Source organism: Medicago sativa, chromosome 4 (assembly GCF_051527215.1).
Source record: "Medicago sativa cultivar Bolivia chromosome 4, Bolivia_mono, whole genome shotgun sequence".
Taxonomy (NCBI): Eukaryota; Viridiplantae; Streptophyta; class Magnoliopsida; order Fabales; family Fabaceae; genus Medicago; species Medicago sativa.
This window is the reverse complement of record NC_140752.1, coordinates 48,992,293-49,019,379: the sequence shown is the minus strand read 5'-3', so window position 1 is coordinate 49,019,379 and position 27,087 is coordinate 48,992,293. Positions and strand designations below refer to the sequence as shown.

Sequence of the window (27,087 nt, the reverse complement as noted above, 5' to 3'; positions counted from 1 at the left end):
TACTTGTCTTGATATTATGATAAATTTTAGGTATATTTTGCTAAGAGTTTTGTCACCTTTTGTGTTAAGTTTTTGCTACTTTGTTTAATGTTCCTGTTGTTTATAATTTCTACTCTATTATGCCATATTATGTTACTAACCCTCTCATCCATAGTTCATTCATAGCATTCTCATCCCATCTCTCTAGATTTAATTTTCTTGCAATTTACATTTCTTGCAAAGAATCAGGATGTAAAGACCTAGGAATTTTGTAATTTTCTTTATGTTTTTAATTTCTTGCAAGACCATAGCATGTAAACTAGGGCATGTGTAAAGGACAATGGACTCTAATGATGTACACCGACACAAGCACCGACACATGCACACACATCACATGGATACTTTAGATGAATGTTTAGAGAATGTATGCTTTAGATGTATGCTTAGGAATCACGATACTTAGAAAAATTCTCCTTTCAAAAAGCATGAACAACTTCACTCAAATATTTTTCCCAAAGAAACCTTGGGATCAAAATCCCATTGAATTTTCCCTTTATTTTCTTAAATAAAAACCTTAATGAACTTTAATCGTACTTAGACTTTTTTGCAAAATAACTAATTCCACCTCACATTTTCCAAATCTTATGCCCTTGAGGCCTCTCTCTTTTATTCTTCAAAATTCCATTTTCAAAATTAAAATCAACCAACAAAAACAAAAACATTTTTTGGAAGAGAACTACATGGAGTTTGATCCCTTAAAAGGGTATGTAGGCAAGAAGTCAAAACTTCTCCAAGTCCAATAAAACAAAATTCAAACACCTTCTTCTCCCTCCAATTCTTAACTTAGTAAACTCTTAGGTGTAAATAACACTTTCAAATAGCATTTAAAAATAAAGCGCGCGCGTAGAAAGTAAAGACGGTTCCTATAGGATACTATAGTCGTTATGGGTGCCTAACACCTTCCCATAGCGAAAACAACTCCCGGACCTCGATTCTCAAGGGTTTTTCTTATTTTTCCCTTCCCAAGAAAAAATGAGATATCAAAGGTTAAAAAGGTTCAAACGTAATCAATGTTTGACACCCGAAAAACCAAGATAAACAAGAAGCCGGTGGATATAATGATGAACGGCGGGCATCGATGCAAACCAAAGTTCAAAGAATAAGCACCGAGCAACAAAAATAAGGTGTTGAAAGGAACAATGTCCAATGGAGCAATCGAATAAATGAAGAAAACAATCAAATGCTCCAAAACATGATGCAACACCTTCACCTCCAAAGCCCACTATGGACTTCAATAAAATTGTGCTTCTGTCTTGAGTTATTGAAAACTCTTGATGGTTAAGCGTTGTGCCTTAATTGGCTTTGTTGATGATCGCTTCTACCGGATGGTGGTTAAGCGTTGCTTTGCTGCTCCTTCCTTCAATTGGTTCAACCTTGAGTTGTGGTTGCTTCTTGTTGGATAAGCACTTGTTTGATGACTTTTTTTTAGCCGATGTGTTCCCGGCATCTTTCCTTGTATTTTCTCATTTCAAGTTGGAAGTGTTTTGAACACCTTCCAACTTGAGGGGGATTATTAGAGATACTAGTTTGTAGTAGTATATATACATATAATAACCCCATTAGTGGGATAACTTCCTCATTTGTAATATCACATTTTACTATCAATAGAACAATTTCATAAGCTTTTCTCTCCTTCATCCATGGATGCCATGTTTCCTAACAATTTTTTAATGTCCTTTAACCTCTAACGTGTATGTCCCATGTAGTTGGCCAAAGCACTCGTAAGGATGTCTAACTTGCATTTCGTCCACTAAACATATACTTCATCAGGTTTCTCTTTTAGAATATAGCCTCCACTAGAAGCATCAATATTACTTTTGTTTGGAGCAAAAAGTGTCTAGAACAGTAGTCATGACAAGGAAACTTCTGATCATGTCCTAGAATTCCTCCCAGGGCTCATATCACAACTCTTGTTCAAGCAGAAGAGTGCTGCTCTTTACTCAAATGGTTTCACTCATTCCCAAAGTAAAAGTTCAAAATGCTCTTACGCATGTTAACTCACGTAGCGTAAGTTAACTCACGCCAGTTATATTAAGTCACGCAACTTGAGTTAAGTCACGTTACGTGAGTTAACTCACGCTGTGTGCTGTTCTTAAGCCTATGATTAACACTAGCATGAGTTAACTCACGCTCAGGTCGACACTAGCGTGAGTAAACTCACGTCAGTTTGGCCGGTGGTCACAACTCAAGAACACGTTTTTTGGACTTTGTCGGTTATAGAACCATGGTTTTATTGAGTTTTACACGTTTTTTTTTTACTGTTTTTTGACTGCATTTAGTGCATATAAAACCTATGCACTAAATAATTTTCAATTAGACCTTTATTTTATTTTTTTGGTTACATTTAAGGCCTTTATTCTAAATTATTTTATTAACTTTATTCTAAATTATTTTATTAACTTTATTCTATATTATTTTGTTTACATTAATCTAAATTATTTTATTTACATTAATCTAAATTATTTTGTTTACGTTAATCTAAATTATTTTATTTACTATATTCTAAATTATTTTATTAACTTTATTCTAAATTATTTTATTTACTTTATTCTATATTATTTTGTTTACATTAATCTAAATTATTTTATTTACATTAATCTAAATTATTTTATTTACTATATTCAAATTTATTTATGCACTTAAAATAAATATTGATTCGATATTATTCATACAATACAATATCGATTCGATATTTTATTTACAACATTAGAAAATAAAAGCAAATATAAAATAAAAAGGAATGAACAAAATTGAGGCATATAACAATATCTCATTTTATTAATAATTTATACAATACAATAATTCATACAATAATTTATTCAAATTCACTACTTATTTTCTCCTTCTTGGGGTAAAAAGTGAGCGACCTTCTTGGGTAAAATAGTGAGCAGCCTTCTTGGGGAAAATAATACATCATCAACCCTTTGGGCTAAATTTAAATCTGGTTTTTTTTTACCCCAAGAAATTCTTTTTACCCACGATAAAAAGTTTCTGGGGTTAAAAAAGCAGATTTAAACTTATCCCAAGGGTCGATCACTTCCCCAAGTCGGCTACTCACTATTTTACCCCGAAGAAGTTTGATCACTTTTGCCCCCCAAAGAGAATATTGAAGAAAAAAAAACAAAGAAGAGAAATAGAGGGAGGGAGTGAGGAGGGGGAGAAAGTGATATGGTGTGAGGAATTAGGGAAGTATGTGGGGTATTTATAGGTGAGAATGGTAGTATAGGTTGTAAACACCATTAATGTGGTCAAAAAACGTGTAAAATTTGGTAAAAAAAACGTGTGGATTGAATGTTGAAAAACTGACCACATACCAAAAAATGTTTGTTCTCCAGTTCTGGCCACTGGCCAACTAGCGTGAGTTAACTCGCGCGAAGGCTCAGTGGTGCGTGACTTAAATCACGCTGAGCTAACACTAGCGCATGTTAAGTCACGCAACGTGACTTAACATAAGTACAGAATACGCTAGCGCATGTTAAGTCACGTAGGGGCATTTTGGACTTTTACTTTGGGAGTGAGCAAAACCGATTAGGTAAAGAGCAGGATTCCAAGCCGAATAAAGTGAAATTGGCGATCATAGCTTGAAGTTTGGAATATTTGTATAGAGGTTGCTTTTGTAAAACCTTTTGGTTCCAAGTAGTAATGTACCCAACATGTAGGGATGATAATCAAGTAGAAGCACATTATATTATATTTCACTGTATATGTCATCCTTATGAACGTTGGAGGTTCTTGGTTCGTAGCCCCTTGAATAGTGTATAAGTTTGATTCATAAATCTTAATACTAAAACCATTCTAATTTTAACTTATCCAACTATGATACTATCAGTGGCGGAGCCATATTGTTCTCAGGAGATGCACTGCAACCCCTCAATTTTAGAATTTGCACCTAATTTTTTAGTTTTTTCCTATCATGAACCCCCTCAAATTGCACTGTTGCACCCTTTATACCAATTCTCTCACGTCTCTTCTCTGACCGTATTAAGGAAAAGTGTGCATGCAGATTCTAGTTTAAGCACAAAATGGAATTGTTATCTTCCTCTAAAAAGAATACTTTTACATTATAATAATAATAAATTAGGTTGGAATCAAAGTTTCAAAGTCAAATATTTTCAGCTGGAAATTGAACATGGTTGAAATGAGACATAATTCTAAAATCTTGCCATTTAACCAAAGGCTCAAACTTTAAATTTCTTCGTTATAAAGAGATATAAATAATTGAAGGGATTATACTTTTATGATCATTCTTAGTTTTGAAAGGACAATAAATCGAATAGGAACTATGGTCTTAAGAACACTCTTAATTTCGAAGGGACAGAAGGAGTAGAAAAGGAGAATGACTTGTCAACACAAGTCGAAGAAGGGAGAAGAGAAGAAAAACACAGGAAGCATCAACCGTAAATTTCGGTGTGTTGAATGCGTGTGAACTTTCTATTTATAGAGAAAGTTCACAACTAATAAGTGAGAAACTTTAGGAGCAAGTAATTCACATATTAGATCTAGTACAAAAATATCTCAAATTGAGTATCAAAATATATCATATTGAGTACAAAAATATATTATTCAGTACATAAATATATTATTGAGTATCAAAATATACTTTAGATCATGCACTAAAATATTTAGATTGCCTACCAAAATATTTCACATTGTGTTCCAAAATATTCTAGATTGCGTTCCAAAATATTTTAGCAAAACTTGGGGACTAAGAAAACACTTTCTAATAATGATTAAATTAATTTTTTAATTTATCATTTCCAAATAATAAAATATATATCAATATATATTTTTTCTCTTGTGCTTACTTCGTTCGCATAATTATGTATCCCTATTAGAGGTACACCCCACTATATAAACACTACTAATGTGTGATCCATCTAATGTGAGACTTCCACTTTTTTCAATTCGATGTGAGACTTCCATTTTTTTCAATTCACACTAAATTAGTTCTACCCATTGTGGGAATTCGTGTTTAGTCAATCACTCAATTTTCCACATATTTTCCAACAATTCCCCACTTGAATTTAAAAAATGATTTCAGTAATAACGTCGAAGACGTTTCCATAAGGTTGTTAATAAACAAAGGTGTTGTAAACAAATTGAACCTTTGCATAGCGAATAATATTCTGACTTAACAAGAGTTGCCTACGACATTGAACTCTATCTCAGACATAGAACCCGCGCACAAACCTTTTCCTTAAGGTGTATTCTAAAAGCCCATGCGTTTATGGCATTGCACGTGTATCCCAGTTTTAACGAACGCTCTAGGAATTCTGCCTTGAAATTCCATAGGACCGGCCTCAGTTCCACATTCGTATAGGTGAGTTTATCAAACTAGGTACCCCACTCAACATAGAGTATAAACATCATTAAGAGTTTCTATTACCTCATTCTTATTTCGCTGCATGATCATGCTTTCTTTATCTTTATCATATCATGTTTTATCACTTTATGACTTGTTATAATTACCCATTGAACCTAAGTCTTGGGATCTCCAGTCATATAGGTCGGGCTTCCATCACTCAGTGATCTATAAGCATTAGTCCCATCCTATTGGATGTGTTTAGGGCTTTCTTTCTAGTAATTCTTTTCGTCAAAGGATTGACTAATTCTTTATCAGTACGTACATGATATACTTTAACCGTTCCTTTTGATAGTAGTTAGCTCTCTAATCCTTTATGTGTTCGTGCCTTAATAATCGTCTCTTGCCATTATAGTAATGATTCTCAACTTTTGTAATAGCTGCAGCAATGAATTAACACTTCTGGAAACAGTTTCACCCACTAAGAGTTCTCAACTAACAAACATCTTATCTTCACTAGTTTTCTCTAGTGTTTTCATCTCAAATTCATTCCATAGTGGACTGAGTCACAAATGAGGGACGATAGTAAGTAGATACTTATGTAGCAGGATGGGATTGATTGTAGAACTGATTTAATCATGACAAATGACACAAATTTTTTTTGTCAAGTAGCCTAGTGGTTAGAATTCACCTTTTTTTAAGGTTAATAAGTGAGGTGTCTGGCGTTCGAACCCCAGCCCCTGCATATAATAATGCATGTCTCTGCCAACTAAGCTATGTTCACGGGGACCAAATGACACAATTGTTAATTTGATATTAAGAGGTTTTTTGCAACTTATTTTATAATTTTTTTGTTTTTGAAATAATCACTTTTAAGTGTACTGTATATTTTATTTCTAATTGCTACAAGTACAACATATAAGAGAAATTGATTGAATACAATAAAAAATAAGACAAACAATTGAACTAGTAGATTCAACGGAAAGAAATACTCGAATGATAGGATAGAAGGTCTAATAACTTCAAGATTAACTATTATTTTACATGAGAGTGTCAAAAGAAGAGAAAAAATTTTACCAAAAAAAAAAAAGAGGAGGAAGGAGTAACTTCCTACATTTTCTTTTCAATCATTACACCATTTTTAAAAGGTTAAAAAATGAATATTTTCTGTTAAATTTACTTTTTTTTCTTCAGATAGACAAAATAGCAAAACTATCATAAACTCATACACGTAAAGTAGAGATGTTAGGGTTCGAACCTTGACCATAGTATCATTTTATGAGTTGAGTAAGGATTTATGAAATATTTCTCTCTTTTAATTATTGAATCAAATGACACGTGTCCCTTTTCATTAATTCGTGATCACATTTTAATTACATTATGACTTTTCTTGGATTAGGATTATAACACAATGTGTAAGCCAATCTGATTGAGCTTAAGTAGTCATTGGTTTTGCTTGCAACAAATTCTGTGACAAAGACACGTGTTCATTACAACCCATGATGCGTGTAACTTGATTATGATACATCATAAAACAATCCATTGGATTTCTTAAAAACCACGCTTCCTACCCCTGGTTTTCCCAAAAACCTCGGCCATAAACTTCTTCATATAAAGAGCACCACTTCATATCCATTTCATCATTCACATTAACTCAAAAGTGTCTAGCTATCTCAAAATCAAACAAGAACAATAGTTACAATTTACATAATTACTTACTTTCAATACAAAGATGAGTTCAGGAATAAGAGCTTGGACTGTGGCAGCTAGTGTTGGTGTTGTGGAAGCCTTGAAAGACCAATTAGGCATATGTAGATGGAATTATGCTTTGAAATTAGCTCAACAACATGTCAAAAACAATGTTAGATCTTTCTCTCAAGCAAAGAAGCTTTCTTCTTCATCCTCTTCTATGATTTCTAAGAGACTAAAAGATGAGAAGGAAAATCAGTCTGAGGAGTCATTGAGGACTGTTATGTACTTAAGCTGTTGGGGTCCCAATTAAAGGGGCTATATTCAATGTATAGTTTTTTTATATTTTGGAAACAATGCTTGACTATTAATTGTGTTAAGTATTCTTGTAAATTTTGATCAATGATAGTGTTGATTGAGCACTGCTAAATTTTAAGTTTTCTTTAATTTAGTTTCTATGGTGTGGAAGTTGTCTAATTTGATATAGAGAAGACTCATAATTCAATTTTCCTGATCAATTAATGGCGTTAGAAGAATTAGACTTAAGAGTTAAGAGAGAATAAGTTTTGGGGTATTTGCCGATGTGAAACTAAAGCTTTGTTTGGGAGTTTGGAGGGTAAGAAGGGAGGACTTTGGAGGGTGAGAAATATAGATGAAAATAAAGAAATCTTTCACATTTTTTTCCGAATATTTTTTAGAGAATAATAAATTAATGCTTATGATTCATATATTTTTAATAACATAAATTTAATTTGAAGAATTTACATGAGCCTTCCAAAATTGTCCTCCAATACAACTTTTTAGTTCTTTAAATGAAGAGAATTTTGTATTATGAAGAAAAATTAACCCTCAAAGCCTTTCCCTCCCAATATTTTCCATTTCTTCCACCTGCTCCTTTTTTTTTTTCAAAACTCCCCCTTCCATTTTTTTCCAAGCTTGCAAACAAAGCTAAATCGAGTTATTGATATTGGAACACACTATCTAATATGAGTCAAGATCCTCTCAATTTATTTTCTTCTCCATATATTTTTAAGGTTTAAACACACTTTTTTCCCTTAACTTTTAAAAGTTTGTTTTGTAACAAAAAAAAAAAAAACTTTTAAAAGTTTGCAATTTTGCTCCCCTGTTAAAAACTCAAAATTCCTGATTAAACAAAAATCACAAATAATTTATATCTCCTCATTCCGTTCAAACATGCCTAATTCAAAAACAAACATGCAAAAAATTCAAATCACAAATCAAAGACAGTGCATGTTCTCTTAATCAAATCCAATCACAAAACCCTAAACAGGCGTGAAGATTCTGTTAGTGAAAAATCTCTCTCTACACTCTCGTGGCCTCTCTCTTCTCTAGTCTAAAAAAACCCTTTTCTTCTTCTTTTCTCTTGTTTTCATCATCACCTTCATAGATCTTCAAAATATCCAGAAAATCAAAAATCCAGAAAAATTAATAATTAATCTAATTGTAGTTGTGGTGCTGCTCCTCTAATTTTGTTCCTTTGTTTCGTTTTGGGTAACATACTCAACGATCTATTTCAAACAGAAACCGATTCATTCAAAAACACCTACAATAAAACATATCTGGTAACAAATAGAGAGTGTAGTTTAACAATACAATCCAACATCCAATAAAATAGAACAATAACAACAATAAAGATAATTCTGAATATGCTCGACAGCGACGATTTTTTGTTTAATACACATTCATAAGAATAATGTTAGAGATGTGTTATTTAAACAACTATTTCGTGTGACGACTTTTAAGAAAACATGAATTTATAAATAAAAGTAGATATTAACACAAAAATCAAAACAATTGAAAGAGAAAATAAAAAAATAATGTAAATATGAGAGATAAAATTGTCACAAAAGTTATCACAAAATGGTTGTATAAATATCATTTTCATAATGTTAACTTTTTTTTTAGGAACTCATAATGTTAACCTAAGTAGTGATGAATAATATTATGATAACCTAAAATAGCTTTTAAATTGAAAATAATATATTATTCCTAGTTGATGAATAATATATTATGACAACCTAATTTCAAAATTAGGAATAATATATTATTTTCAATTTAAAAGCTATCTTAGTTGTACCAATATTATGACAACCCAAGTAGTGATGAATAATATTTTCTTTTGTGTTATTGGAGGGAATTTTGATTTATTCTCTTGGAATATATTCTTCAAGTTGATTTGATGGTGTTGGCTTACACATTTGAATATGCTCTCTTTAAGATTTTAGATTTGATTATCTCTGATCTTTTTTTAGTTTCTTAAAAAAAAATTATATATTTTCTCTTTGAATTACAACTTATTTATTTTTAAACATTTGTGATATTGGATTATACAAAGTGATTTAAAGATTATTTCATTTTAGACCTTCATGATATCTGATGTTACAAAATGATATTTTAATATATTTATCTTCTTAACTAGTGTCCTAAGACAATATTTAGCAGAAAATGTTGTAAGCATAAAATGTATAATCAACAAATATTAGAATCAAGCTATTATAATTAAGAAAATTGGAGTTGGTTAGGCAGGGTCGTTCCAAACATTTTAGAGGTTTTGATCTAATAAACTAGGGTCTGTTGAAATTTTTATTCTAAGATATCGAAATTGGCATATGAAATAAGGAAACTCATGTTTTTTTTTTTTTTTTGACAAACTCATGTTGTTTTGCTAATAATTTGTCTCTTTTTATAGAGAAGGGACAATTTTTCATTAGATTGTAAACCCATAATTTGAAAGAATATATACCAATGGCTTCAATATTAAACATAAATTGTTTCATTGGTTCAATAGTTAGGCAAGCACTTCATTTTCTTCAATAACGAGGTTTCATTGCTAGGGGTTCGACTCCCAACAATGATTCTATTTGTTTTTTTTGGTATGTTTTTATGATATTAACTTTTGGGTAACAATGAAATATTTTTCATTGCTAGGGGTTCGACTCCCAACAATGATTCTATTTGTTTTTTTTGGTATGTTTTTATAATATTAACTTTTGGGTAACAATGGAATATTCTCAACGTTAAAAGTATTTAAACATTTGATTTATTTTTTTTTTGGAAATGTTTCAACATTCAAGAAATTTAGCCCCCAAATGTTGAGCCCCAACATGGTAGCTCACCTTACACACCCATTGGACTGACCTTGAGTGTCTCCCTCTATTAAAAGAAAATGATGTTAATAGTGTCTCATATAGCTTTTAAATTGAAAATAATATAATATCACTAAGATAGCTTTTAAATTGAAAATAATATATTATTCCTAATTTTGAAATTAGGTTGGCTTGGATATCGAAAAACTTATTTAGGGACATCTTATGATATAAACCGTAGAGCTTAATTAAGTTATTTGGCCAATTGCACTTATTTATGAATGGCTATGCATAGATGATGTAAAATATTTTTACACCGTGCTAAGTGTAAAATATTTTGTCATGTGTTGGTCTTATTTGGAATTATTTTTTAAAGATGATCACCAAATAGAGTTTAAAACGGCAAGCAGACAGTGTATAGAAAAACCATACACAAACATCCAATCAAATCTCATTATTTTGACACATAAGTATCAACAAAAAGGCCCCCGCGTTGAATTGTTGTATAAGTATCAACAAAAAAACTCCTTTGGATGGACTGTGCATCTTAGATTTAGAAAGAAAAAAAAAACACTCAGACAAGTATCAAGGTGATATCTTTCGTATTTCAGATATCCAGGAAGAAATATATACTTTGAAACAAGGTGAGAGTCCTATTTCTTCATATTACACTAAAATGAAGAAATTGTGACAAGAATTAGATAATTTTAGACCTATCTTTGCTAGTAATTGCGTTGATGATTATAAGGCTATTGAAAAGATGCGTAAGAATGATACGTTTTCTCAAAGGACTCAATGAGCAACACTCGGTTGTGACGTCTCAAATCATGTTAATGGATTTTCTTTCCAGTATTGGCAAAGTATACTCTTTGCTTGTTCAGCAAGAAAGACAAGTTGCATCCAATTAGATGAATCCAAGCTTCTGGCCATATCAGCAAATCATTTTTATTCCAATCAAACCTTTAGCTTCCTTCACTAATTATTTAGGAGAGATTTAGTGTGGTCAAAATTCTTAATGAAATGAGTGTGTTTATTATTCTTTGTAGCTAATCTTTAATATCTGCGACAGTTAATACATTTATCAAAGTATTTTGGTAAACATAAACAAGAGTCGCTGAACTACAAAAATTACTGTGTTATGTAATTTTCACAGTGGTGTTTGTCTACATATAAAGATCATTTGGTAAGTTCGATTTTCGCCAACAAAACAACAAGCTCAAAACATGGAACCAGTTACCGATCAGTAATATGAATGAATACTATAAGATGGGTCATGTGCTTTTCTCATGGCAATAAAATCTATATGAAAAATGCTCTTAAGTGTAGTGCAAGCTTTGTACTAGATCTCATAATTGACTCGAGTCTCTGCCAAATACGAATCGCCTTCCCCAATCGGATACCACCAAAGCTCTTGTTCTCCAGCTGACTAGTTTGCTGCATGTTTTTAGGAATCGTTAGAGGATGAAATAAAAGCTTATATACCAAACATTTATCAAGACTCTAGAAAAAAGTTTACATTTATTGAATGTAAATACCTTACATATACCGAATACCACAACCACTGACTGCTGTGTCCAATTGAAACCCAATCTCCCGGAAGCTGAGCTGCTGTTTGTTCTGCCCCGAGAGGAGCAAACTGTCCAAAATGCGAGTACCTTTTTCCAAATATATATCGAAATGAATTAACCATGTAAATCCATTTATCCAACTAAATTAAATTTACTTTACAGTAAGCCATGAGCATTGGTTTGGTCTAGTGGTGAGGGATTTGGGCACTATGCGTATGAATTCCTAGGTTTAAATTTCATTGCATCGATTGGACACACAAAAATTATTTTATATTTTATTTCATATTAGATCATCAAAGTCGCAATCTGGGCTGCCACGTTATGATTTTTGATGTCTCAACTACGATATAATGGAAATACAACCAAGGCCGCACCCGTCATACATATTTTACCAAAATTTTATGCGACATCAAATATTGCGATAACGATTGTTTCCACAATAGCGATTCAAAAGTTTGATACCAAAGTTAAAGATTAAATTGGGCATTCGACGTACCTGAAGGCATGAAACTGATGGCGTCCTGTTCCCCTAAACCTTAGAGGGCCTTCCGGATATTTCTCACACAATTCCATGCGATTGAAACAGTCTGCAAGATAGGCTCCTTGTTGAGCAGCTACCTGGAATGATTCTAAGTTGGAAGTCACAACCAAAACATATATAACTAAAATGATTGGTAGTGATTTGCTGATAAAATAAACTTTTATTTGTGTGCGCGGTGTGCATGTACCACGAATGTACCTGAGCAGTTGCCGGTAGATTTTTCATCTGGGAATCAACTTTGGAAAGAGCTTGTTTAAAGTATTCGATGTCCACTTCTGTCGTAGGGCTTTCTTGAGATTTACTTAGCAAAGTGGCCATGTCTTTCATTTGATTCTTCTTTAAATAAATGTCCACTTGTGGATACCTCTCAATAATGTCACCAACAACGTTTTGAAATTCTTTAAGATCTAACATTCCGGAATTCTCCTTGTCTGCCTTGTTAAATATCACAGCTATATCTTCCTGCAGGTAAAATCAGTATAAGAAAAAGTGTTAACTCAATTAATAAATGGTATATATAGACAATTACACACGAATAGAAGGTAAGCGGGCAAAAAGCTGCACCGCTAACTTTTTTTTTTTTTAATGGCAAAACCGATTATCTTAAACACACATCCATAGACCTAGCGGACATAACATTGCTATGTTATATTTGTCTTTCGAGTACAAAAAAACTAGTGAAATTAACATTACTCTAGTTCATAGCACGACTAAAAAGATAACAGCAGTATTATTTTTTCACCATTAATTTACTAAGATTGAGATTGAATTATATTGAATGCATATATAGATTGTGCGTACCATAATTCTACGCTGATTTATAGTCGCACAATCGCCTAGAGCATAGATGTTGTCACACCCTTCCACCCTTAGCCATTCATCAGTCACCAATGCACGCCGGTTAATCTATCACAAAAACAATTCAAAGCTAACAAAATTGAATTGTGTCTGATACTAACTAACTTTCGAAAATTTTGAAAAATTTAGAGGGACACAGACACTATAAACAAACCTGGCCAAGTTGTTTCATAAAATCGAGTATTTCAGGACGAGCACCAATACCAGTTGACCAAACTACCATCCCATGAGGCATAGTAACAACCTCACCACTTCCTCTTTCTTTGGATGAGATATCTTTTTCACCAACTTTCACAACCATTGATCCCAATTTCACATCAATTCCATCTCTTTTGAACTTTTGTTCGGCAAATTCTGTTATTCTCTTGTCAAACCTATAATGAATCAAGAAATTGTTAATCATATGTTAACATTAATTTCACATGCTCGTCTTCACTCTAATAATCCAAGTTATTTCATTTTAATAGCCTTCGCGTTGTTCGAAATTGCATTCTGCAACCACAATTGCATTTGTAATATAAAAGTTTTAGAGTAGAGGTTTCAGAACATCGTAACCGCAATTGCAGCTGTATTTGCCGATATTTCTCCACAATGTATGTGCAACCACAATTTAAAGCCATAGACCTTATTATCCGAATATAGCTAAAAAAATATACATTACATGTTTAAGATATGATCGCCAGCCTCAAGGAGAGTAATCTTGACATGGTCTATAAGAGAAGGATATAATTTAGAGAGATCTTCATGCACAAAATCATGTAGCTCTGCAGCAAACTCTACTCCAGTTGGACCACCACCAACAATTACAAAACTAAGAAGTTTTTTCTTCTCTTCCACTGGTACAGAAGGGAGGCTTGCTCTTTCAAAAAGGTTAATCACTTTCGTGCGGATTCTCATAGCATCTTCCACTTCCTAATTCAGAGAAATACAACAGTAACTTCAGTATATTATAACCATAATACTAAATTGCAATATGAAACTGCATTTGCGGCCACATTATAACAGTTTTAGAAGTTGTGACAATGGCATCATAACTGCAATTGCAGTTGCATTGATCACATTTGTGTGCATTTTACCACAATCTATGAAGCACATACACGGACACAGGATGTGACACTAGCACTAACATGTCAACACCAGTAATAATCTGAGAAAATAAATTATTTGAACGTAATCACATGTGTAGGTGTTGGACACAGACACGTCTTTGATCAGAGGTATCGGTGCTACAGAGACTACAATATAAAGGTTTTCATGGTAACCGCAACTGCAATTACAATTTCAACATCACAACTTCAATTGCAGCCTCATGGATAGAATTTTTTTGCGATTGCTTACCTTCAAGAAGTAGGCATGCTCCTCAACACCAGGTGTGTTAAAAGTATTAGAACGAGCTCCCATAGCTATTACTAAGTAATCATAATCAACGGAAAATTCTTCTACGCCACCAAGCTTTTTGTCTTGACTAGATTTGCAGTAAACTTTGTTGTTCTTTGGATCAATCTTATAGCATTCAGCTTCACTGAAATGAACATCTAAACCACTCTGTTGCAGGGCATAAACACAATCATCCTCTTTATTTTATATTCTACAAATAAAAATGATGCATGATTTGAAAATGGCAATGATATATAGTATATATACCTTTCTGCTGATTTTACGAATCGGTTCAATGATGCTTCGTGCCTCCACAGTGCCGCAAGTAACACTTGGTAGCAAAGGAGTGAATGCAAAATAGTTACGTGGTGAAACAACATGAATATCATAAGATGAGTTTTTCATGCTTTTCACAAAACTAGTTCCAGCCCAACCAGTTCCAAGCACTACCACTTTCTTTCTTGGTCTTTGATCACCACTATCACTATATGCTGATCTGCTATCACCATATGCAACTAAACTTCCACCGCTGCAGTTAAAAAAAGTGTTAATGAACTAAATTGATATGGAATCGATTGGGAGTGTCTAGTTCAAATTCTAACTAAAATATTTGTTAGTTGATTTTACTTGCCTCCAAGAATAACTCTAGATTACTAGAGAGACTATTTCGCTAGGAACCGACGAGTTAAGATAAAAAAAAGTATTTTCAAAAACAAATTGAAAACAATTTTTTTTTGTTTAATAATTGAAACAACAAAACCAAATTGAAAAACAATGATCAATAAATTTCAAAATTACTTATACATCAAGTAAGATCAAGATTGAATCCTTCACAAAAAAAAAAAAATGTAAGATCAAGATTGAAAATCCATTACATGCATTCTCCTCAATACATAAAACATTTGAAAAATTACTTTTTATTGAACAAAACATTTGAAAAATTACTATAACAAAAAGTTTGAGAATATGTTATTACCTGATGATAGTGCATACAACAACAGACTTAGACCAGAATGGATACTCATGGAAAACCCTAGAGGCTGTGTGATAAAAGGAAGACCAACTCATAGTGAAATCCTATCTAGTAAATTTTTCTTCTTTAATGCTTATTTTTGTGTTATACTTTTTACCACCTTGTTGATCTTTCTTTTGCAAATGAGATTGAAGAAAACAATGAGTGCATGCAAAATGGGAAGAGTAACATATTTTTAGATATATGTGGTTTATTTTTTTTGTCTAATTAACACTAAATCAAGAAATGTATGTAATACACTTGCCTCTTTTACATAGATCTCCAATGTATACGGAGTTGATAAATATTGTATGGCCAAGAAGGGTAACATTGAGGTCAAGGATAAGCTGCTAATGTTGACGGCTTAATTCTCGGATCTTAATGTAAAAAATTATGTACCAGTAAAGATAATGTAAGAAATCATGCAACAATGTGCCAAATTTTTGTGAAGTTATTAAAAAAATTGTTTAACTTATAATGCTTAAATGCAAATGACTTGAATGTTGAAGGAGTGGAAGAAATCAGAGGACCTATATTTGATCACTTTCAGTCTCATTTCCAATCAAGCATGATGGAAGGTCGAGATTGGAATATAAGAGTTTAATTTTCATGCGTTCTCAATAAAAAAAATAAAAAAATTGACATTGTCAATAAATCACAATTGATCATATATTTGATTTTAAAAGTAATTATGATTAAAGTCAAATATTTTTAATAAAAAAGTCAAGCATTTTTCTTAGTTGGTGTAAGGTCTAATCATTTGTTAAATGATTTGACGATTATGATTAATATATTCACCGTATAAAAAAAATTTGACATCGACCGTTAAAATCATAATTTAAATTAATTATGCCCATTTTGTAAAAAAAAAAAAAAAAAAGTATGTGATCGACCCCAGTATGTATTAATTTGGAATTTCATTTTTTTTTTTTATAAAATTTTGGAATTTCATTTTATTTTTTTTTATAAAATTTTGGATTTTCATTTTTGAAAGTAAGATTATCTCTATAGGTATTTTTCTTTAATTAATCATTCATATTTTTATTTTGTACAATTTCATCAGTCAATATTTAAATATCTTCAATTGTGACATAGTAGATATTAAAAAATATTTTTGAACTAAACTAGTTTTAAAAGTTTATGAATTAAATCATTCGTTTCTTAAATATACTTCTACATTTAAAATGCACAAATTACTTGACAGTGAAGGTAAAAATTGACTTATAAATTAATAAAATGTCATCAATTCATATACATCTTGTCCAAATAACAATGCTGGTAATGGCCTCTCAAAGAAAATAAACAATGCTGGTAATTCTCTCTTAAACTGTTTCCATTCACTATACATTAGGTATTAGGTACAAGAATTAACAGAAAATATCAGGACTACACAAAACAATTCACACTTTATTTGTTTGTTGGTCAAATTAAACCCGACTTGAATCCCTCCCAAATACAAATTTTCTAGCCCAATCAGACACGACCAAATACCTTGTGCGCCAGCTCACTTGCTTGCTGCACATTGAACAATGCGTCATTGCTAAATATCGGTAAATATTTTGTATCTATAAAATACGGTTAACAAAGAAAAACAAGTAAATCGAGCTTTGCGTCGTATACATTACCTTGCATATACAGAATACCAAAGCCATTGAGTGCTGTGACCAATGGAAACCCAGTCTCCAGGTAGTTCTGCTGCTGCTTGCTCTCCACCCAGTGGAGCAAATTGCCCAAAATGCTTATACCTTTTCATAATAATCAACCATCCTCTCACTGATTAGTTAGTGATTAAAGCAAGCAGAGTGCATTAGATCAAAATATCATCCTAAATTAAGTATATGTTCAACCAAGTTCATGTCAGTTTTACTCAACAAAATATAATTTTCTTTTTAATTGGTCAAAATCTTTGATATTCTCACAGATGTATAAAATAAAAACACAATTGTTACATCTTGCTTGAACTACAGGTCTGAATTCTGATGTGAGAGATGTTAAAGTCAAACTCATTGTAAAAACGGAGTTTCAAGTAAATTAAAAAATATTTTATCTCAAGAAGCAAAAACGATCCTCCATATGGATGTTAAGACGTTTTCACACGCTTCAGACTTCACCTGACTATCTTATAAATTTACGCTTTCAACTTTGAAACAATCACTAAATCTTGGGATACGAGTTATACTGGTTTCGCTTATATCCATTCAGATACAGCTTTAAGAATTTAGGTTGAGCCTAACTCATCCTACAAAACCGGCTTGTAAGGTGAGGGATACTTCCCACTCATAAACTCAAATTTCGACCATATCTCGTCCAATGTGGGACTCTCAACAACAGCAGACAATTCTGCAATTTCCGCTCCAAATGTAGGAAATATAAAAAATAATATAAGACATACAAAGAATGGGGTTTACCGGAAGGGACGAAACCGATGATGTCCAGATCCTGAAAATCGTCGAGGTCCTTCTGGATGCTCTTCAGTATCATCAACGCGATTAAAGCAACTTGCTAGGTATGCACCTTGTTGCGCAGCAACCTATATATACCGATACATTAAAAACTTAAGCTATATAATACCATTTGACAGAAAAAGTAGTCTGCATAACCAAGCATTCACTTACTGATCGATCAATGAAATAATTCATACCTGTGCAGTTGCTGGAAGAGTCTTCACCTGGGAATCTGCAACAGAAAGGGCCAGCTTAAACCCTTCTATGTCTATTTCTTTTCTTTCATTTCCTTGTGGGTCGTTCCACAGAACCCTCAAATCAAGTATATGTTTCTTATTTAGATAGTATTCAACTTGAGGATATCTTAAGATTACATCATCCATCACTTCTTCGAATTCTTCTACAGTTAAGGTACCGGAGTTATTTTTGTCTGCAGCCTTAAATATGTCCATGATATCATCCTAGAAGCAGAGATAAAAGATTAATCATCAGATAAATAAATTCAACAGTGGTCTTCATAACTATTAATTATAGCAATTAAGTAAAACTATACGTTGTTGAGTTATTTAAAATAATCAAAAAAAAATCAATGAGGCTAATTGCTTCATCGGAGATTCCTAGCAGGATGGTCAAGTCCGTATTAATTTTGAAAAGGTTGCATATTAAGTAAGCTTAGAAGTTTACGAAAGAGACTGTTAAAGGCTTAAGAGGTACCATGATTTTACGTTGATTTATTGATGAACAATCACCAATGGCAAACACATCTTCACATCCCTTTACTCTCAACCATTCATCAGTTGCCAGTACATGCCTTTTAGTCTGCACATAAAGCAATCCAAGCTTATATGGATATAATTACCAACATAATAGTTAATTTTTATTTTCAGCGAAGAGAAAAAACAATTAAATGCGTATTGGAACTAGCATAATCCTAAAGGAAAGTATTGTTTATTTTCATCAATAATACGTCCGCACAAGACATGAAAACAGATTGGAAAAATGCTTTTAAAAAATGCATGGAATTAAACAGCACCTGACCAATTTCTTCCATAAAATCCCTTATAACTGGAAGAGTAGAAATGCCAGTGGACCAGATAACCAATCCATGGGGCACAGAGCAAACCGCTCCCGTTGATTTCACCTTCATTGTAATTTCCTTGTCATCAACACTCATAACACGGCATCCCGTTTGAACTTCTATACCATCTCTTGTAAACTTCTTCTCAGCAAATGAACTTATTCTTTCATCAAACCTACAAGATTGAAGATGATATTTTTCTCCGAAGGGTGAGTTTAACAAACGCAGGTTTGAGAATATGAAAGATTCAAACACTGGCCGGACTTGCATAATGATTGGTCTTATTTGAGATTAGCAATATCGGTCACACTATAACTAAAATGAATAATAAAATAAAATATACAATTTAGAGAAGGTACCAGAGTTTCAATGTTATTTTTAAATTTTAAAAGCATCAGAAAATAATTGACACAGTTAGCATCTCTCGTACATGTTCAAGATATGATCTCCAGATTGAATTAGTGTTATCTTGACTTTATCTTTAATGGTTGGATATAATTTCTTCAAATCTTCTTGAATAAAATCATGCAGTTCAGCTGCAAATTCAACACCAGTTGGACCTCCTCCAACAACTACAAAATGAAGATTTGACCTTTGCTCCTCTTCAGATTGACTCGGAAGAACAGCCTTCTCAAGACAATCTATTACAGACAGTCTGATCTTCTGAGCGTCCTCGACACTCTATAAGTGATTATATACAATATATTGGATTAGTTGCAGGAAAAAGAGAGTGTTGATGATAATTCTTGTTCATCAACAAGTTCAATGACTTTGTGAACTCCTAATCAACCAACAATCATAATCGTGCACATTAAAAATTTAACCATTAAACAATTCTACACACATAAAAAGTAATCACAACTAAAGCTTTTTCCCGATATGTGGAGTCGGTTAAATGGATTAAGTAACACATACTCTCTTCGACCTTTAAATCCAAATATATTTTGATGATTATACACAACAAATAAACTTACCTTCAGAAAATGACAGTTCTCCTTAACACCAGGGGTATTAAAAGTATTTACTTGTGCTCCTACTGCTACAACCAAGAAGTCATAGTCCAGAGAAAATTCACCACTTCCCACTAAGTTTTCAATATTAGACCGACAAACAACCTTTTTGTCTGCAGCATCGATCTTGACACATTCAGCCTCCCAAAATTTGATTTCTCCATTTCTCTACAATGGGAAAAAACAAAATAAACTCGATTATTAAATGACTAGACAATATACGCTTGAAAAACAGCATAAAGCAGATAAAATTTTCAGATATAATCACAAGGTGACCATCTCAAGACACAAAGTCATTCCTCTAATGATCATATCTATTAGTTAAGGATCATAGAACATTTAATTTATCATTACATTACATTAACTTTTTTTTTTTTGGTTAAGTAGCTTAGTGGCTAGAATTTCACCCCTTAAGATGAATAACTGGGGAATCCCGAGTTCGAACCCTGGCCCTTGCATATTGCAATGTCCCTACCAACTGAGTTATGCTCACTAGGATGTGATCAATGCAGTTTTAAAAAATCATATACAATAGTAATTCATAGAAATCTAATTTTGCTTCTTCCACCTTTTTAATGATGTTTCGGACTGGTTCTACGATGCTCCGTGCTTCAACTGACCCACAAGTGACACTCGGTAATAAGGGAGTAAATGCAAAGTAGTTACGAGGCGAAACAACTTGAACATCATATAATGAACCATCCAAACCCTTAAGGAAACTGGTAGCAGCCCATCCAGTTCCAAGGACCACGACTTTCTTTTTTCGGGGCTGATGATCTTCAATATTAGGACGTTCAACTTCCGATTGTGATTCTGAGAGTGCTACCACACCTCCACCACTGCAATTTCCAAGCGCAAGTGGATTCAATGAAATAGAAAAATTTGTTAACTAAAAACTATTAAATACACCATAAGCACAGGAAAGCTTAATGCAATATGCAATTTTAGTCCCTGAATAAATTCTTGCATCAATTAAATCTCCCAATGTTTCTAAGTGGAAAAAATATCAATTTCTTTTGTATGTCATCCAATTACTAATATAAAATAGGGTCATGTTAACCAGTGCCCCCGTGCCCCGGGGGCACTGGTTAAGGAAGTTAAAAGAGAAAGTTTTAAATTAAAAATGCCACTTTTTTATACTTTTAAGACCTTGAATGCACAAATTCCAATGTAACATTACTACATTTGGCTTCCAGTGCCCCGGGGGCACTGGTTAACATTTCCCTATAAAATAGCAATATGGCAAAAAACTTTTTGATAAAAGTGATATAACAAATTTATATGTGGCAATGGCATGACACTTTGTAAGTAAAGCGTTTACTTTTAACCTCTTGTGACTTTAATTTATGTAAATACATTACTTTATTCTTGTGACTTTAATCTATGTAAATGCATTGCTTTAATGTATGCAACTACTCATTTTAACACACTATTTTTAACACTCATTTTCTTATTGGGTGAAATACATACTTGTCCCACCACTTTATGTGTGGAACTCATTCACAATGTGGTGTGACCCCATGTATTTTACTCGTATATGTAATTAATTTATATTTATGTCGAGGTTGAGGGATTTAAATAGATTAAGATCACCAATTGATTTTTTTTTTGGTCAAGTAGCCTACTGGCTAGAATTCACCTTTTTTTTTTCTTTTTCAAGGTGAATAAGTGGGGTGTCGGGGGGTTCGAACCTCGGCCCCTACATATAATAATGTATGTCCCTGCCAACTGCGCTATGCTCACGGGGACGATCCATTAATTAGAACTAATTCAGGAAAGTGTTATATCACATATATAAATTATTTGATTGATAACTGAACCACAAAATATCTAAATGAACTGATTTCTTTTTCGGTATTTAATTGCAGCAAAAGTTGTTTCAGGACCACGGATAGCATTTGTGTGACAAGACACTATAACTAAATATTTTATCTTATCTCCACAGATCATTTTAATCTATTCATACAAGAAAAATAAAAATGAATCATTTCAATCTGTTCTCTTCACAGAAATGATTGATATGAATTAAAATTAGAAACTTGAAAACAAGTAATGGAGATTTGGTTAATGAAAATCCAGTTGCATGTTCTATTTCTATTTATAGTATTTTAGGAGAAGGAAGAAAAAAGTGAAGGAGAGAAAAAAAAGCACCTGATAGTACAAAGAAGCAGAAAGTTGGAAGAGAAAGGGTGAATGGTGAGGGCCCTGGAGGCTTTGTTGAAGAAGGATCCAATCGTCATATTCACCCAAATTTAACAATCAAACAACTCCTAATTGGATCTAAACTTATGAGAACTATACTTATTTACTGATGTTTCTCTTTCAACTATGACTGCTACTAACTACCACATTCATTGACGCGTGTATGTTAGTCCGTGTTTCACTACTATTGTTAGTTTTTGTTAGAAAATTGCTGTTGACACATTGCATAAGGCAGGCACACATGTAAAATACGTTTTTGTTCCGTCGGCAGTTAACTGCCGAATTATGAAACCGGCTGCAGTTAACTATCGAGGAAAACTTCGGCAGTTAACTACCGAGGGAAATTGAAAACTTCGGCAGTTAACTGCCGAGGAATCCTCAAACCTTTTTTTTTTTTTTACAAAAACCATTAATTTTTTTGATTCTTTAAACCTAAATTTTCCTTAATTAAATTTAATTCTTTAATCCTTTTAAGGAATTAAACACAATTTTTTTTATGATTTCATTCATGTGATTTTGTTGCCATAAATGAAGAAATATGAGAGATGAATAATATTCGGTAGTCAATGGACCTAAAATGATAATTCAATAAAAAAAATTCAACAACAAAAAACGTTACAAATGATAGAATAATTATATTTGTAATTATTAATAACTAGCGGAAAGACGGGCACTATCGTGCCCGTCTGTCCGCTCTTTCTACTACGCTAACGCATGTGATTATTTTATTATGTTTATTTGTATAATTTTGATTTAAATTTTAAAATGTTAATGAAAATTACTGATATTTGATTTATAAACAAAATATTGTCAAGGCATATACCAATTATTTATGAACTCAACATATTTTGCTCACGTTTGTTACTAATATTTTTATTTGAGGATTTAAATTCCAATTTTTAACATTATTTTTTGCTGATGTTTGTTACTAATATTTTTTTTTGCTCACGTTTGTTACTAATCTTTTATTGGATTTAAAGTCTAATCTTTAACGTTATTTTTTGCAAGTCTAATCTTTAACGTTATTTTTTGCTCATGTTTGTTACTAATCTTTTTTTTAGAGGATTTAAAGTCCAATCTTAAACAATATTTTTTGCTCACGTTTGTTACTAATCTTTTTTTAGAGGATTTATAGTCCATTTAATATAGTGCTAACAAATCTTTTTTTACAAGATTTTGAATCCTAATATTTTGTTCACGTTTGTTACTAAACTTTTTTTAAAGGATTTAAAGTCCAATCTTTAACAATGTTTTTTGCTCACGTTTGTTACTAATCTTTTTTTAGAAGATTTATAGTCCAATCCTCATCGGCTATTATTTTTATTTAAAAAATAATTAAAAAAACTCATAGAGTTGTGAGAAATAAAGCAGGAAAAAACATAAACTTTGGATTGTTTTTTTTGCATAAGTGATTATTGTTCACCTTTGATTTTCTCAAACTCTGATTCATTCATTCTTCTAAAAAAAAAGTAAGGCTTAAGTGCAATTTTGCCCCCCCTATTTTGACTGAATCGGAATTTTACCCCCCCTATTTTAAAACTCGGAATTTTACCCCCCCAATTTAATGTTTTTCGGAATTTTACCCCCCCTATTTTAAAACTCAAAATTTTACCCCCCCAATTTAATGTTTTTCGGAATTTTACCCCCTCCACCACATTATCTTATTATCCACCTAATTAATTATTTAAATTAAATAATTTTTAATTACAAAAAATAAATAACTTTTTAAAAAAAATGGAAAAAACTTTAAAAAATACCTTAAAATGCAGAAAAAAACTAGAAAATAAAGATAAAATGTAGGAATTACAAAAAATAAATATCTTTTTATAAAAATAGATTTTTTTTAAAAAAATACCTTAAAATGCAAAAAAAATACTAGAAAATAAACATAAAATGTAGGAAATAAACCAGAATAAACAAAAAAAAATCCATTAAAAATACATGGAAAAACAGTATAAACGGAAGAAAAAAAAATCCCATTAAAAATACATGAAAAAAAACATAATGCACCTGTAAATATTTGGATGATCATTAGCCAAATATACGAGTGCAATAATACACCTAATAATTGATCATCCAAATATTAGCCATGTATTTTTAATGGAATTTTCCATGTATTTTTATTGGATTTTTTCGTTTATTCTGGTTTATTTCCATCATTTTATCTTTATTTTCTAGTATTTTTTCTGCATTTCAAGGTATTTTTTAAAGTTTTTTCGATTTTTTTAAAAAGTTATTTATTTTTGGTAATTCCTACATTTTATCTTTATTTTATAGTATTTTTTAGAATTTTTTTCTGCATTTTAAGGTATTTTTTAAAGTGTTTTTCGATTTTGTTTTAAAAGTTATTTATTTTTTGTAATTAAAAATTATTTAATTTAAATAATTAATTAGGTGGATAATAAGATAATGTGGTAGAGGGGCTAAAATTTCGAAAAACATTAAATTTGGGGGGGTAAAATTCTGAGTTTTAAAATAGGGGGGTAAAATTCCGAAAAACATTAAATTGGGGGGGTAAAATTCCGAGTTTTAAAATAGGGGGGGTAAAATTCCGATTCAATCAAAATAGGGGGGGCAAAATTGCACTTAAGCCAAAAAGTAAAAACAAAGCTTGAATTGTAATGTTGGCGGAAAGTAAATTGCTCGAAGGATATAACAGAAAGATATTCAATTCATGAAGTGGACCTTAAAGATATTCCATTCATTGGTGCTTCAGAAGTATTAATCAAGTTCTTGAGCCTTGGAACTTTCTAATTTTTTAGAGGTGATGAGATCTACTATGATGAATTCTGGATCGATTTGAATTCATGAGAAGAGACATAAATAATGCAAATATAATTTTTAAACTTTTTGTGAGTTTGATTTGTGGTTAACGGTGGTAAAAGAAGGTTAACGATGACGATTAGTGACATTGACTATTAATCCACGTGTTATTTTATAATTGGTCATTTGTATTTAAAATTAAGAGTATTTTTGGAAAGAAAATTCCAACCCAAAAGTGTGCTGAAAGGGGTAGTTTTCTTTATATATAGTATAGATTAATTATAATATTTAAGATATTTTTTTGTTGTTCACAAATTATAATATTTCAGATATTATTCATCTCTCTTTCAAATAATTATATTTGTAATTATTCTATCAATAATACCTTTTTTTTGTACAAATAAAACCACTTTTCTATTCTTCAAAAAAAATATTTTTTTAATTAATAAACGTGATTGAATATGTAGTAATTCTATGATCTCATATTTTTTATTTATGGCAACAAAATCGTATGAATGAAATCAACAACTTTATAAAAAGAATCGTGTATTTAATGGCAACAAAATTCATATTTCTTCATTTATGGCAACAAAATCACATGAATGAAATCATGAAAAGAATTATGTGGCAACAAAATCACATGAATGAAATCATGAAAAGAATTATGTTTAATTCCTTAAAAGGATTAAAGAATTAAATTTAATTAAGGAAAATTTAAGTTTAAAGAATAAAAAGAATTAATGGTTTTTGTAAAAAAAAAAAAAAAGGGTTTGGGGATTCCTCGGCAGTTAACTGCCGAAGTTTTCAATTTTCCTCAGTAGTTAACTGCCGAAGTTTTCCTCGGTAGTTAACTGCAGCCGGTTTCATAATTCGGCAGTTAACTGCCGAGGGGGCAAAAACGTATTTTATATGTGTGCCACAGCCTTATGCAATGTGTCAACAACAATTTTCTTTTTGTTATTATTATTTTTTTTTGAACAATTTTTTGTTATTATTATTATTATTAGGGTTAATTAAGTTTTTAGTCCCTATAAATATTTACTGTTTTGTATTTAGTTCCTACAAAATAAAATCAAAAAAAAAAAAAAGTTCCTACAAAATAAAATCACACTTTTTAGTCCCGGTGAGATTTTCCTTAAGCATTTTAAGGACCAAAATGTTGATGGAAATTTTTGACAGGGACTAAAAATGTTGATGAAATTTTTTTATAAAGATTAAAAATGCTGATGGAAAATTTTATAGGGACTAAAAAGTGTGATTTTATTTTATCGGGACTAAAAACAAAATTCTGAATATTTACAGGGACCATTTACTTAATTAACCCTTATTATTATTATGATCGATTTTCATTGCGGGTAACGTTTGAAAATTATGAACGGCGTTTTTTTTTATGAAATTTTAATTTTGATTAAAATTAAAAAATATAGTGTTTTCAACAATATAACAAAAAAAAATCTAATTGCTTATTTTTTTTTAATACACCAACAACAATCTTTATTATAAAAAAAACAATCTTTATTATAAAAAAAATTGTTTAAAAGTATAATTGGGATAATAAAAACTAAAAGGTAAGTATAGATATACTCATCTAGTTTGTTACATTTTTTAAATGATAAGGAAAAAAATTTGACATATATTTATTCATATCGTGTTTGTTACACAATATTTGAATTTACTTTTATCTATTTGTTGTATGTACTATTTGTATTGAAAGTTGAGGGTAAATTTGTAAAGAAAAAAAATCATCCCAAAAGAGCCAAACACGTGTTATTTTCTTTAGGGTTAATTAAGTTTTTGTTCCCTATAAATATCTGCAGTTTTGTTTTTAGTCCCTATAAAAACAAATCAAACTTTTTAGTCCCTACAAAAAAATTTGTTAGTGTTTTTAGTCCCTGTTAAATTAAAATTTGTTTAATTATGCTTAAACTTCTAAATTTTTGAAAGATTTTTTACATACATGTTCATAACATCGTAAGACACTCTTTTATAAAAAATTTTAGTTTTTTATCATGTAATAAATTAAATATGAATTTTTCTAAAAGCCAAAATTTCAAGATTATATTAATGAAAATTTGGACCTAATAATAAAATTTTGAG

The 27,087-nt window shown here is 31.3% G+C and overlaps 3 protein-coding genes across 3 annotated transcripts; 1 reads left to right on the top strand and 2 right to left on the bottom strand.

The window, feature by feature from the left end:
• The first annotated feature begins 6,988 nt into the window (after nt 1-6,988).
• Nucleotides 6,989-7,460, top strand: LOC146929519 (uncharacterized). Its single transcript, XM_085701411.1, has one exon. The coding sequence runs from the start codon at nt 7,074-7,076 to the stop codon at nt 7,341-7,343; it is 270 nt and encodes an 89-aa protein (XP_085557537.1). The 5' UTR covers nt 6,989-7,073; the 3' UTR covers nt 7,344-7,460.
• A 3,910-nt stretch (nt 7,461-11,370) lies between these two features.
• Nucleotides 11,371-15,697, bottom strand: LOC146929518 (external alternative NAD(P)H-ubiquinone oxidoreductase B3, mitochondrial-like). Its single transcript, XM_085701410.1, has 10 exons — nt 15,458-15,697; nt 14,749-15,010; nt 14,443-14,649; nt 13,766-14,016; nt 13,259-13,478; nt 13,048-13,152; nt 12,445-12,708; nt 12,202-12,323; nt 11,673-11,792; nt 11,371-11,571 (listed from the first exon to the last, which is right to left on the bottom strand). The coding sequence occupies exons 1-10, from the start codon at nt 15,547-15,549 to the stop codon at nt 11,484-11,486; spliced, it is 1,731 nt and encodes a 576-aa protein (XP_085557536.1). The 5' UTR covers nt 15,550-15,697; the 3' UTR covers nt 11,371-11,483.
• Nucleotides 15,698-16,697: 1,000 nt separating this feature from the next.
• On the bottom strand, nt 16,698-22,301 carry LOC146929517 (external alternative NAD(P)H-ubiquinone oxidoreductase B1, mitochondrial-like). Its single transcript, XM_085701409.1, has 10 exons — nt 22,177-22,301; nt 20,594-20,864; nt 19,990-20,193; nt 19,446-19,696; nt 18,971-19,190; nt 18,652-18,756; nt 18,135-18,398; nt 17,902-18,023; nt 17,119-17,238; nt 16,698-17,008 (listed from the first exon to the last, which is right to left on the bottom strand). Exons 1-10 carry the CDS (start codon nt 22,263-22,265, stop codon nt 16,921-16,923), a joined length of 1,734 nt encoding a protein of 577 aa, XP_085557535.1. The 5' UTR covers nt 22,266-22,301; the 3' UTR covers nt 16,698-16,920.
• Between the last annotated feature and the right edge of the window lie 4,786 nt (nt 22,302-27,087).

Bases quoted from the DNA above. Each gene is read 5' to 3' on its own strand.
- LOC146929517 (XM_085701409.1), bottom strand. From the start codon at position 22,265: ATGACGATTGGATCCTTCTTCAACAAAGCCTCCAGGGCCCTCACCATT. The intron at 20,865-22,176 runs GTGCTTTTTTTT...TGGAAATTGCAG, and splicing joins CTGCTTCTTTGTACTATCAG to TGGTGGAGGTGTGGTAGCAC. The intron at 18,757-18,970 runs GTGCTGTTTAAT...CTTTATGTGCAG, and splicing joins TTATGGAAGAAATTGGTCAG to ACTAAAAGGCATGTACTGGC.
- LOC146929519 (XM_085701411.1), top strand. From the start codon at position 7,074: ATGAGTTCAGGAATAAGAGCTTGGACTGTGGCAGCTAGTGTTGGTGTT.
- LOC146929518 (XM_085701410.1), bottom strand. From the start codon at position 15,549: ATGAGTTGGTCTTCCTTTTATCACACAGCCTCTAGGGTTTTCCATGAG. The intron at 14,650-14,748 runs GTATATATACTA...GCCCTGCAACAG, and splicing joins TTCGTAAAATCAGCAGAAAG to AGTGGTTTAGATGTTCATTT. The intron at 12,324-12,444 runs GTACATTCGTGG...GAATCATTCCAG, and splicing joins ATCTACCGGCAACTGCTCAG to GTAGCTGCTCAACAAGGAGC.